Source organism: Bicyclus anynana, chromosome 25 (genome assembly GCF_947172395.1).
Source record: "Bicyclus anynana chromosome 25, ilBicAnyn1.1, whole genome shotgun sequence".
NCBI lineage: Eukaryota > Metazoa > Arthropoda > Insecta > Lepidoptera > Nymphalidae > Bicyclus > Bicyclus anynana.
Window position 1 is genome coordinate 9,686,621 of NC_069107.1, and position 14,271 is coordinate 9,700,891.

The 14,271-nt window shown below is 37.8% G+C and overlaps 1 protein-coding gene across 1 annotated transcript; it reads left to right on the forward strand.

The window, feature by feature from the left end:
- The first annotated feature begins 423 nt into the window (after positions 1-423).
- Positions 424-7,009, forward strand: LOC112054221 (phospholipid scramblase 2-like). Its single transcript, XM_052889436.1, has 6 exons — positions 424-543; positions 2,190-2,353; positions 3,602-3,743; positions 4,807-4,918; positions 5,521-5,656; positions 6,867-7,009. Exons 1-6 carry the CDS (start codon positions 424-426, stop codon positions 6,961-6,963), a joined length of 771 nt encoding a protein of 256 aa, XP_052745396.1. The 3' UTR covers positions 6,964-7,009.
- The last annotated feature ends 7,262 nt before the right edge of the window (positions 7,010-14,271 follow it).

A 14,271-nucleotide genomic window follows, 5' to 3' on the forward strand; every position in this document is an offset into this window, starting at 1 on the left:
AAGGTGCCGGCAAGAAAAAATAATGGCACGACTCGAATTGACAATATGTATGGAAATAACGAATCGTCGAACCTGTATAACTTGGTTCAGACCCACCCGACAACTTTTATGCCATATTAGCTATTGCTCCAAATGGCTAGTTCTAACGAGTGATGCCATTATTTTTTGTTGGCCGACACTTTCAAAAAGAGCCCAAAAATGTATGAAGCGTGAATGATCATCTTTTAGTAGAACAGAGTGCCTTCCGTTGGGCTGCAGAAATTTTCTGATAGTAAATTCTATTATGTATGCCGCTAGCCTAAAGATTGTGAAAGAAAATTCTGTCAAAAAATACGCCATAGAAAAGTGACAGACAAAGATGTCAGCTTACAGCAACACCGGTGGTGTCAATTTTGAGAAAATGGGTAAATTTTGAAAGCCAGGATGATGACGCATGCGACCCCTATACCACCAGATTTGGAGCCCTACAAGGATTTTGTCAAGAGCCCATTGGAAACACCGCTTGTCCAAGTACAATCGGCAGATGAAGATAATGTACCACAGGTTTTATCTTCTATACTTATAATAAATCTGTAGAGAGGTCAATTCTGTACATTAAATATATTTCCAAAATAACTATCAGGGGGTGATTAGTGATCGATTGTGTATCTTCAAGTCAAGAGTAAATAGGCATCTTCTAGGTAAGCCTGTTCCACCATAGGTTGCATCATCGCTTACCACCAGGTGTGATTACAGCTTAGCGCTTAGCTTAGCTGTACAAAATGAAAAAAAAATCCTTTATTGACCTAAGCTAGAAATCGAATCCATAAACATATATAGGTACACTATATTTGAACTAGAGTTGTAAAGCAATGCATAGTTCCTACCATCGATCGTAGATCGTTAGATGGGCCTCAAAGCGTCGCGGAATTGGTCTCGTACATTGAGTACGTCATCACTCATAACACATTTAGCTTTGATCATGTTGTGGCTTGTGTTTTTACACTTCCAAAATGATCAAGAAGGCATAATTAAGGGATTAAAATATGAAAAAACAGTAAATATTTTTTTAAGTCCACGTCCACTTACAGCATGCGGTTGTTACGTACTAAGATAAGATGTGCGTGCACGTCTTTTAGTTATGACATACAATTGTGCGTTTTTTAATATGGAGGGGCCCATCTAACAATTTATATCGATGGTTCCTACGACACAGAGGTAGGCAAATCTTTGTTAATGTGTTTACTCATTCTATGTACAATTGTACAGTAATTGAGATCACAATATACCCTAGTTTATTATTAATTATGTTTATAGGAAAACAGTACATAATAAATAAATAGGTAGGTACTGCTTAATCATCAACACTGCAATTCTAGGATATAGTGAATTGACACATCAATAAAGGGAAAGAATCAATTTTACGTGACCTTTTACACGAACCTATCTGTTTACATGAATGTGACGTCATTGTTTTAGTTCAAGCTACGAAATTGACAGTCATACTCCACTACAACATCCATCAGCTATGAAATTGACACAATCATACTAGAATATCTCCCGTGTCATAATTGACCAAACGATGTAAATGATTCAATCCATCTATACTTTTTTTTTCTTCTAAAAAGAATATATGCCATATATTTTATAATATGACCAATATTCCCATTAACCTCCAACTAGTCGGGGAAGACTGTGTTAGGAGTGGGTACGACAATAGACCAACGGGGCGGGGATCGAACCACCACCATCATGATCGTCATGAGTCCAGCCGTTGAGGTATTGAGGCTTTTATACTAATATTATAAAAAGGTAAAGTTAGGGAGTAATCTCTGGATCTGCTGAACCCATTTTGAAAATTTTTCTACCGATTGAAAGCCACGTTATTTGTGAGTGTCTTGGGCTGTATTTTATCCCCGTGTTCCCAGGGGAACAGGAACTACGCGGGTGAAACTGTGACGTCTGCTAGTATATTACAAAAAAACAAATATTCAATTAACCGCTCATAGCCTCAATAGCTCAACGGTAAAGCATTCGGACTCATCACCGAGGGTTGGTGGTTCGATCCCTGCCCCGTTAGTCTATTGTCGTACTCACTCCTACTCCTAATACAGTCTTTCCCGACTAGTTTGAGGGGAATGGAAATATTGGTCATATTCAAAAAGATTTATGGCAATTATCTTTAAAAAAACACGATTTATTTTAAGCAGGTTGATCCACCTCACGTCCTACAAGAGCTGGAGTCTGTAGAGCGCCTCTTCATCACCAAGCGGCTCAAAGTGAAGAACGTTCTGTTCCTTAAGGGCAAGAGGAACAAATTCATAGTCAGGACGCCAGACGAGAACCTCGTCTATACTATTCAAGAGCAAAATAGGTATTTATTAGTATCCTAACAATTATTTTTATTCTCTACAAGTTAGGCCTTGACTACAATCTCACCTGATGGTAAGTGATGATGCAATCTAAGATGATAGCTAGCTTACTTGTTAGAAGTAGGATGAAATCCACACTCCTTTTGGTTTCTACACATCGTACCGAAACGCTAAGTCGCTTGGCGATACGCCTTTGTCGGTAGGGGTAACTAGCCATAGCCGAAGCCTCCCACCAGCCATATGTATGGCTGGTGGGAGGCTTCGGACCAATTAAAAAAACCTCAATCGGCTCAGTCGGGGATCGAACCCAGAACCTCCGTCTTGTAAATCCATCGCGCATACCACTGCACTACGGAGACCGTCAAATCTAACTATGGATCTTATTAGAAGGGTAAAGTCACTAAACGGGTGATGGAGCGAGTTATGCTTGGAGTTTCTCTGCATGATCGAATCAGAAATGAGGAGATCCGCAGTCGGACCAAAGTCACTGACATAGCTCAACGAGTCGCGAAGCTGAAGTGGCAATGGGCAGCACATAGTTGAAGAGCCGATGGACGTTGGGGTCCTAAGGAATGGCGACCCTCCACCGGAAAACCTACAACGCTGGACCGCACAAGGTGGACCGAGGACATCAAGCGGGTTGCAGGGAGCCGTTGGATGCTGGCGACTCGAGTCCGTTGTGTTTGGAAGTCCTTGCAAGAGGCGTTGTTCCTATTTCCGTATTAATACAGGGACAAAATATAGCCTATAGCACTCGGGGATGGTCTAGCTTCCCAATAGTGAGAGAATTTTTCAAAAACTCTATACAAACCTATTCAATGCTAACAAACAAACAATCAAATCTTTCCTTCACATAATGTATACTAATATTTACGAGATATTTTAATGTCGATATTTCGATCCAGTTGCATGGATCGTGGTCATGACAGGATCACGATCCATGCAACTGGGTCGAAATATCGACATTAAAAAGTCTCGATCTATCGTGGTATGTACCCGTTTAAATAATATTCATAGTGAACAACCACGAAGTAAGTTTAAAGTCATTAGTCTTTATTATAGCTTAGCAAATTCGTTCGTAACTCTCCGATAGTCCGCGCGGGCCGGGAGGAGCGTAGCGATGCCCCGCGCGGACGAATTCACACCCGCGTAGTCGACGCCCGCATCATCGAAGTATCATCAACGAATGCCAAGCAATACTATGTTTTTAAAAGATATGGCAATTCCTTTAACAAAGAACATAAATGCAGCTGGTGGGTGGGCTACTTCTGCTACGGGCTGCGACCGCTGCAGCTGTCGGTGCGGGACGGCGCTGGCGTGGAGGTGATGAGGATCGACCGCCCGTACGCCTGCACGTCGCGCGTCTTCCCCTGCCAGCTGCAGAGGGTCCAGGTCTGTGCTGGTCGCTTCACTCGTTGATAAAGAGCTAAAGAATAACTTTATAAATACACTAAAGCCAAAGTCACAGCCGTCCCATGACTTTGTCCGCGTGAAACTCGATCGTAATAGAAGGGGGTGTAATAGGGGTTCAAGATATAGAGACTACAAGGACCTTGAACAAAAATTACCTGTGAAATGAACGAACGTGAATAACGCTTAGAAGGCTGTTACTTTATCAGAAAATAACTCTGGCGTCATTTCTTCAAGCTGTACAGGTTTGCGAGTGAATGGAATTTCTCTCAGAATTACGACTAATAATTCACGGCATTGTTATACGGTTCATTTTACATGTATTTTTTGTTCAAGGGCTTGTAGTCTATATATCTTGAACCCCTATTTCACCCCCTTCTATTAATATTTTCGCATATTTCATACCTAATATGCGAAAATGTTATAGTCCACTAATCATTTAGAGCCTTGATAGCAGTGGATATGACCTCTGCCTCCGATTTTGGAGGGTATGGGTTCGAATCCGGTCCGGGGCATGTACCCCCAACTCCAGTTGTGTGCATTTTAAAAAATTAAATATCTATCACGTCTCTCAAACAGTGAAGGCAAAACATCGTGAGGAAACCTGCATACCTGAGAATTTTCTTAATCCTCTGCGTGTGTGAAGTCTGCTAATCCCCAATTGGCTTAACCCCTCTCATTCTGAGAAGAGAATCAAGCTCAGCAGTGAGCCGAATATGGGTTGATAATGACGATGATGAAAAGTTTGTGTGTAAGTGTGTGTTTGTTCCTCCTTTACGCTGCGGCTACTGAAGTGATTTGGCTGAAATTTTAAATGGAAATAGATTTCAATCTGGTGTAACACATAGGCTACATTTCATCCTGGAAAAATCCATGGTTCCCGTGGGATTTGTGAAAAACTGAATTTTGCGCGGACGAAGTTGCGAATATACTAAGATAAAGTCTAATAACTTATTCTTTAACTAAATATTACTTAAGTCACTTCAATCGTGTGATTTTTAAGAAATCTATTTGACCATTGAATTAAAAAAAACTCTGTTTGTAGGTATTTTCTCCACCAGGCACTCGTATAGGCTGCATACAACAGAAGTGGACCCCCATCAGACCTGAATACCTGGTGGTGAAAGAGAATGGTGAACAAGTGTTTTTCATACAAGGTAATTGTGTAATTGTGTTTTCCATGGGTATAGAAATCTTAACTAAATAATAAAGGCCTTTACAATAGGCGTGACGATTGATGATTGTGACGGCCTCCGTGGCGCAGTGGTATGCGCGGTGGATTTACAAGACGGAGGTCCTGGGTTCGATCCCCGGCTGGGCAGATTGAGATTTTCTTAATTTGGCCAGGTCTGACTAGTGGGAGGCTTCGGCCGTGGCTAGTTACCACCCTATCGACAAAGACGTACCGCCAAGCGATTTAGCGTTCCGGTACGATGCCGTGTAGAAACCGAAAGGGGTGTGGATTTTCATCATAACAACATAACAAGTTAGCCCGCTTCCATCTTAGACTGCATCATCACTTACCATCAGGTGAGATTGTAGCCGATAAACGTTGGGAGTCCAAAGGTACTGCGACCCCGAACCGAAAAGCGCAGTGTTGATCAGTCGACCAGCAGGTGGACTGAGGACATCAAGCGGGTTGCAGGGAGCCTCTGAATGATGGCGGCTCGAGAACATTTTGTTTGGAAGTCCATGCAAGAGGCCTATGTCCAGCAGCAATGATGACGATTATGTTGAACTGAAAGTTCTTCTGTATCAGGCCCGCTGGTGACGATCAGCTGTTTCCGAGACATCCAGTTCCACATCTATCGACCGGACGGCACGGCGGTCGGCAGCACCTGCAAACGCTGGCAGGGCGTCGTCCACGCCATGTTCTTGGCGCCAGTCTGCGACAAGTAAGTCCTGTCCACTGTCCCAGACCTTTTCCTGAACAGACATTGGTCATAGAAAAAAGTCTTAATCAAAAATCAAAAATTCATTTATTTCAAGTAGACTCAGTATACAAGCACTTTTGATACGTCAGTTAACTATTTGTAAAGATTCTACCACCGGTTCGGAAGGCAGATTCTGCTGAGAAGAAACCGGCAAGAAACTCAACAGTTGCTCTTTTTTAAAAAAAATCATACAATAATATTATAATTACAATTTATGACAACATTACAATTTCTTATAGTTTTACTTCCTGTGTGAAGGTGGAAGCTGATCCAACGGCCTCCAAGCAACTTTGTCATTAAGGAACTCATCGATGGTGTAGTAACCTCTTGGTTGAGGAACATCATAAAGTAGACAGGGATGGCAAGCTGCAATTACTTAGCCTCGCCTGAACTATGTGGCCTGCCCATTGCTACTTCAGCTTCGCGACTCGCTGAGCCACGTCAGTGTCTTTGGTTCTTCTGCAGATTCTTCGGTTTATAATATCAGGGGGATATAAAAGTCACTGTAAAACAAGAAATGGGCTGGGCATAAAGCCAGACTCAAAAGACAAAAGATGGACCAAAACCATGACATCATGGAAAGGTCCAGCAGGCAAACGCTACAGAGGTAGACCATACTCTAGATGGGACGATGATATTAAAAAAATGCTACAAATCGCTAAAAACCGGGAAAAATAGAAATCTTTGGAGGAGGCCTTCACCTGAACCTTTACCGGGGGGTCACAGAAAAATATAGATTTTTTGTAAATAAATACCATAAAAATAGTTACATACTATTTTTTTTTTTATCTATCTATATACATAAAAATGAATTGCTGTTCGTTAGTCTCGCTAAAACTCGAGAACGGCTGAACGGATTTATCTTATCTTGGTCTTGAAATGTTCGTGGAGGTATAGGGAAGGTTTAAAAGGTGAGAAAAATTAGAATAATTGCCGGGAAAACCATAAAAACAACCCTTTTCTATTTCCCATACAAACGTTTAAGAGTCAAGGGGTAGGGTATGGTAGGGTTAGAGTAGTGTAGAGTAGGGATAGGGAAGAAGTGCACATAAGTCAAAGCGAAGCTTGACCGGGTCCGCTAGTTTATTTATAAAAGTCACTCGTTTTAATAACTAATACAACCGTTTCATAACCTATTATTATAGTGACATGACACCATGAAACTCTGCAGGTTTGGTGTGGCCTTCGAACGCGACCTGACAGTAGAAGAGAAGGCCCTGCTTCTGGCCGCGACTCTGCTTCTGGACTACATGTACTATGACGTGTGACTCGTGTAATTATATTGTATCTATTGCATTTGTTTGTTTATTTACCTGTTACGTGAATTAATCATCTGATGCTATCGTAGGTGCTTAGGTATTTACGTCCTAGGTTTATTATTATGACCTAATAAATAAAGTAATTAGAAATAGATATGTGGTTAGTTTATATGCTGTGGATTTGGTTGCGAGAGGTACATTAGTAAAATCTAAACTATTTGGTTGAACGCGCTAACCTCAGGAACCACTGGTCCGATTTGAAAAATTATTTCAGTGTTAGATAGCCCATTTATCGAGGAAGGCTATAGGGTATTTATTATCTGCGTATTATTACGGGAACGGGAACTACGCGGGTGAAACCGCGCGGCATCAGCTAGTATGTCTATAATCTTCTTAAAGACCTTGGCCTTGCTAGAACTGTAGCATGTTCTATATTTGCTATTCCAGTATGTAGGTTGATGCAGACCCGCGAGTCACCTCTTGTTCGCTCGTTGGCATTTCTAAGCGGGGTATTGGAATGGGATCCAGTTTTAGGTTTGATTTTCTCATCGCCTGCTGAATTTCACACAACTTTTAGCAGATACGTCCAAGTAATGCAAGACTTAGAGATATACAAATATTAGGTTTACCCTGTAATGTTTATATATATGTAATAAACAAATAAATAAATAAAATAAATTAGAACGGGTATCCAAAGCTACTGTTGCTTACATTACAATATTTAACTTTGATAGGCTATAATATAAGTTATTAAAATATTGATGTTTCCCTAAAAACTTATAGCTAAAAACTATTGTAGTTAATACTACTTATTACTTTAAATTAGGTGTGAAAAAATGCTTCTCTTAAAATACATTTTCTAAAAATTGAAAATTAAAATTTTGTAAATGAAGATTATTACATAAGTGGCTAGTGGGAGGCTTCGCATGACTAGTTACTACCTACCGACAAAGACGTACCGCCAAGTGATTAAGCGTTCCGGTACGATGTCGTATATAAACCGAAAGGGGTGTATATATTCATCCTCCTCCTAACAAGTTAGCCCGCTTCCATCTTAGATTGCATCATCACTTACCATCAGCTGAGATAGTGGTTAAGGGCTAACTTGTAAAAAAAAACAGGTATCCAAAGCTGCTCTAGTAGGATCATACTTAATAAATACATAATGAGGATCAAGGAGAAATATGAAGAGTAATGGAGGAAAAAGAAACTCGCGACGTTGGAGATACGCTTTATGGCAGGGACACCTGCGTAGAAGATAGGAGAAGTTTTCGCCGGTAAGAGGTTAGGTTACTGTTAGTAGTCACCCGCTAAGAAGAGGACTTTGCAAGAGAGCCAGTTTAAGGAGGTCTAAGGGCGGACGAAGTCGCGGACGTCCGCTAGTCTATCATAAATGAAAGAAAATAATGCTATTTATCTTTGTCCAAAATTATTTCAGATTATATTTAAAAATAAATAATGAAACGCAGTAGAACGAAAGCTCACACAAAAAAAGTGCAAATACGGAATTTTGTTATAACGATCGTTACGAATAATGGCCATGAACAGAAATAATAAAAATCAAATCTGAGCGAAAATGCAAAATAAAACAACCGCAGTGCAAAACATTCTAACTCTTAGCTCTATGTGAATTCAGTTAAAAATCGCGCGGAAGCTATATAGGACATTAACATTAATATTGAAATAAGGGGGACATCTCTGTTCGTTATACTTTAAATGCATTTTTACACAAAAACGTCAATTTCCCCTTAAAAATTAATGTCCTGCACGCACCACCCCTATTTGCATTGTGTTTACTTTTTTTGCGCCCAGCAGATGGCCATCGCGGTAAATGGCGCGAAATTTTGACAGAACGTGTAATTTTTTTTTAATTCGCATCCCGGCTCTGGGTTCTAGCTCTTTTGAGTGAACGTACGAACTTTGACAGCTCGAAGCAAAGGATGTACGAACGATAAAAAAGCCAATATTAGTTGCATTATAGCAACCCTTTCCAAGGGGTTGATTGAATTCAATTACACGTTACGGTGACGAAAAAACTTGTAATAAAGGGGTGGTTTTTACAGAATTTTGGAAAAACATCGGGGTCGAAGCTTATGTAGGTCACTGTGTTTAGTGAATTAAAGCTTTTTATGCGTTTTTTTTTAGAAATAAAAACGTGGCGCGCGTCTGTCACGCGTTTGGAAAGGAAGGGTTTAAACAATACCTTTTTAGAGAATGATTTAGAAGATTTTTTCTTGCATTTCTGTTAATCTCGCAACGCATTTACTTTTTTTATATTTTATTGTAAAAAAGGAACATTTTGCAATGTTTAATTTGATAAAAAAATTGGAATGTCAAGATCGTAAATTTATTTGTGATGGATTGCTTATTCGAGTTTATTTTTTCACGATTCTCAAAAATGTTAGAGATCTTAAACTGCAGAGTTTTTTTACATTTCGCTGATTACAAAAAGGGAATATCTGAAATTTCCTTTTTCGAATAATTAAAATTACATTAGAAAAGTTAAATCCGGTATTTTATATGGCTTCTGATGTGCCGCATACAAAATGTATGATACCAATTCTGTTCTGATGCGTTAAAACATCAAACAAATATAAGTCCGGCTTTATTTTGGTAGACAGTTATTAAAATATTTCTAATTCCCTAAAAAAATAGCTAAAAACTAAGTTGTAGTTAATACTACTTATTACTTGAAATTACGTGTAAAAAATGGCTTTTCTTAAAATACATTAACTAAAGAATTAAAATTAAAGATTTGTAAATGAAAATGTAAAAGATTATTACAAAAGTAATTTGTTGAAAACTTCGCGCGATTACAGTGTTTTTTTATTGAATGACAATTTAACCCTTGACTGCTAACTCACCTGATATTAACGACGATCTAGTCTAGATAGAAGCGGGCTTAATTGAAAGAGTAAGTACTGTTTACCTCTAACGGTATCTCTACGGCAGCGTACCGCAACGTTAAATCACTTAACGGCACGTCTTTGCCTTGGTAACTACGGCCGATACCTAGACCTAAGGCAATTTAGAAATTTATAAATTCCGAAAATGACCAGAGCTTGAAAACGAACCCAGGACCTCTTTGTTGAGACCCACAGCATTACCAACTGCGTCCGAGAGATCGGCATCGTGTGTTAGGTCACATCCAACGTCATATTCTATAGCAGAATGGCGTAACTGTGGTTTAGGTTTATTTATGGTAACAAGACTAATTAATACGAACTTAGATTGGATATCTTTAAACCTCCGCCTGCGTCACTATGACCCATGACGTAGATATAATATATAGGTACGTATATATTCAAGGAAAACCTTATTTAAAGATTATTTATTTGTTATTCATAATTATTAATTTTACAAGCGCACGTTATCACCTACGTAGTTCCGGTTCCCGTTGGAATGTAGGGATAAAATATAGCGCCTGTTTTAACGTAAGCTTAACGTTCTCTCACTCTCACTGATAACGTAGCTTTACAGAAGCGGAAAAATTTTAAATTGATACTACACGATGCAGTGAAAAATATGGTGCAATAAAAATTTAACGCGCTCAAACTTTCGTTCAATCATTGCGTAATCTTCAATATTACCTCTATACGGTCAACATAATATTTGTAATAATTCGTAATATTGTGCAATATAAGTGATCGTCTAGATGCCGACTTTACCTATATCTAAACTGTTTAATGAAAAAAGATAGTTCTTTAGATGTGCATGTTGATGCATCAGATAATAAAATAATAAGAAAACCGTATTTTTAAAAAATAATAATTAACTGAATCCCAAGAATAAATGTTTAAAAATTGTTAAACAAAACAAGTAAAAAAGAAATGAAAATCTGTGTTCCTACCCAAAAATTTCAATTTTACGGTGACGAAATGTGAAGTTATAATAAAATGAAAATAAAATAAAAAGCGTGTCGCCCTCCGACCGACGGGTTAAGTGACGTCACATCTAACCCGTGTCTCTTACAATATTTTGCCATTATCATCCAACATTTAACCCATTTTTCAACAATTTCACCCAAAAAAGTCCCCCAATTTCCAGATTTTGCACAAAAAATTGCCAGATGCGACGCAACTTTACAAAAATCAACCCTCGCGTGTCGCGATTTTTAATGGCTGTTTTTTTTAATTAAACGGGATTTCGGATTTCACTTTTTTTCTCCGAATCCAAAGCTGACAGTTGACGCGAACATAATCTTTAATTAAGAGTATTTTTGGCGGGATTTTTTTTCACCATACTTTTCCGATTCCCTTCTATGTTTAGTTGTGTGATTTATTTATTTATAATTTTACGGAATAATTGATTTGGCGCGCGCTTGAATGGAGTGTCATAATCTAATATCTCGTGTGTACAATTTCTACTAACCAATTTTAAAATTTGAAGGTTTTTATGAATAAGTAGTTATACGTAGGTACGTAGGTACGTGCCTATACGTATATTAAGTAGGTAGAGCTGTGAAAGCCTAGTGGATATGACCTTTGCCTTTAATTCGGAGGACGTAGGTTCGAATGTAAGCAGGGGTATGTATCTCCCAACTTTTCAGCTATGAGTAAGTCCATTTTATAAAATTAAATATCACGTGTCTCAAACGGTGAAGGAAAACATCGTGAGGAAACCTGCATACCAGAGAATAGTCTTAATTCTCTACGTGTCTGAAGATTGTCAATCCCCATTGGGACTATTACCATAACTCTTTTCATTCTGGGAATAGACTCGTGCTCAACAGTGAGCCGAATATGGGTTGTTAATGACAATGATAATATTTGCAAATTTCCTAGCCCAACCCAAAGAAGGCTGGAATCTATACTAATATTATAAAGCTGAAGAGTTTGTTTGTTTGATTGAACGCGCTAATCTCAGGAACTACTGGTCCGATTTGAAAAATTCTTTCAGTTTTAGATAGTCCATTTATCGAGGAAGGCTATAGGCTATATATTATCCCCGTATTCCTACGGAAACAGGAACCACGCGGACAAAAACCGCGCGACGTCAGCTAGTGTTGTATAATTTAGGTAAGATAGCGGTTAATCGTAGGTAATTAATGTATTTTATTTAATGTATAATGTGGCTCTTATAAGGGTGGCATGTTCAGTATTAAACAAACCCTCTATAAATAAAAAAAAAATTAAAAAAAATTATAATAGAATAAAACACAATTAATTTGTATATTTAATTTATTGAATACGGTAGAAATGTTTCGTAGTAATGGAAAACAAATGCATAACAAACAGACGGATCTAGGAACATATACCGACCGACAGGCGTCGCTTACCAATTCGATTATTACTTTTAGATAAAATAAATTATAAAAAAAGATTTCCTTCATTTTTAAACACAGTAAAATTAAGATCTAAATAGGTAAAGTTGCAAGCATCAACTAGTACATGCCACTTAAGTGACATCATATTATGAAATCAGTTTTCTAAAAATCCTACGGAAACCATGGATTTCTCCAGAATAAGTAGTAGTCTATGTGGTAATCCAGGGTATAGTCTATCTCCATTACAAATTTCATACAAATTTGTTCAGAAATTGCGGCATGAAGGAGTATCAATACATTTATTTACACACACAAACTTTCCCCTTTATTATTATAGTGTGAGTGTATATGTTTTCTCTTTCATGCTTCGTGAATCCGACAAAGAAAGACTCTCCGAAGAGAAGCTACATAAATAGTAAGACTGGATTTAATAATAATAATCATTTTGGCAGGCAGTAAACGTGGGAAACTGTAATTTTAATCAGCGTTGGTACGTTTTGTAATTTTCAATTACAGAGTCTTCTAGGTGTGGTATTTTCAGTTTTTTATCTAGCAAGGCTCTAAAAATAGTGCACGCTCTGTAATTTTCATCTGGGAAGAATGTGCAGATGATTTATGTAGTTTTGATCTGGTCAAGCCCTACAAATGGTACGTTCTATAATTTTCATATAACAACGCCCTACATAATGGTACGTTCTGTAAACTTCACATAACAACGCCCTACATAATGGTACGTTCTGTAATTTTTATGTAGCAACGCCCAACAGATGGTACGTTCTGTAATTTTGCTTTGGAAAAAGCTCTACGGATGGCATATTCGGTTTTTATCGGCCTAGGCTCTACAGACGGTACGTTCTACATTTTTTGCTATCTGGTAAAGCCCTGAAGCCTCTACAGATGGTATGTTCTGTAATTTACACTGTTGCGTGGTCTTTATTGACTTTCACTATAAAAATATTCGAAATGGTAAGCGACGTCGCGGTTTTAAGTTTTGGCTCTCCTGTAGCCAATAGAATATAATTCTCTTTAATTTTTTTAATATAATTTAACCAACGTGGACGTCAACCGATTTGTGTTTTTAGTACTATTTCAGTGTATATATTAGTTTTAGAAAATTTAATTTCAATTTTTTTTTATTTAGAAAATAGTCTAAAAATGTCCCATATCTCCTTAATAAATTTTGACTTATGGTAACACTTTTAATGCTTACTATTAGGCCATATTGAACATCCACATCGGCGAAATTAAAAATATATAAAAAAATAATTTTTGACTAGAAATAACACATTTTTATAAAATTGAAAAAAAAATATTAGGTACCCATTTTATATACAGTCGCACAGAAATCATAATTACATGAAACGTGTTCTGCAGAGCACGTATGGCGCACGCACGGCGGACATATATGTAAGTATAACGTATTATAGATAAACAGACGACTGGTACAAGCTGTAATAATATTATAAATTGTACCTTAACAAGAGATTTTTGGTCAAGGCAGGCACTAGTGTATCTATCAATAAAAAACCCTTTTGAAACTCATGAAGAGAGCTTCAGAGTACGCAATGTGTTTAAGCAAATCGTTCACTTCATAGATCTAAAAATGCACTGCATACCCTGAGAACTCATTAGGAATCTGTCTCCACGTATAATGCCCACCCAAGTTAAAAACCTCATGCACGTCACGTTTATGCATCTATGGATTGAGTATCACTGCTTCAACACTTGATACAGTACACAGTGCTTAATAGAAAAACAAAACATTGTTTATTAATAATAAGTAAAGCTCGAATACATTCAATATAAGCATAAATAGATGAAATATACCATAGACATCTTTATCTTTTTATCAATCAGTTAAAGGCAATGAAATAAAAAAAAATCATTTTCTATTTAAATGTAGTTTTATAAGCCGGGTGCGCCTGTGATATCAGTAACACGCTTCCAAAGACTAGAAATACGCTTAGAAATAAATAAAAATTAAGTCTAGATTTTTTGGAATTCAATTTGGAATGTTCAGGAACATTATCCATCCAATTTGCGTCAGGCAA

What these genes read in the sequence shown, in the direction of transcription:
- LOC112054221 (XM_052889436.1), top strand. Translation starts at nt 424, where the DNA reads ATGATGACGCATGCGACCCCTATACCACCAGATTTGGAGCCCTACAAG. An exon ending in ACTATTCAAGAGCAAAATAG is followed by an intron (nt 2,354 to 3,601) that starts GTATTTATTAGT and finishes ACATAAATGCAG; the next exon opens with CTGGTGGGTGGGCTACTTCT. An exon ending in GCCAGCTGCAGAGGGTCCAG is followed by an intron (nt 3,744 to 4,806) that starts GTCTGTGCTGGT and finishes CTCTGTTTGTAG; the next exon opens with GTATTTTCTCCACCAGGCAC.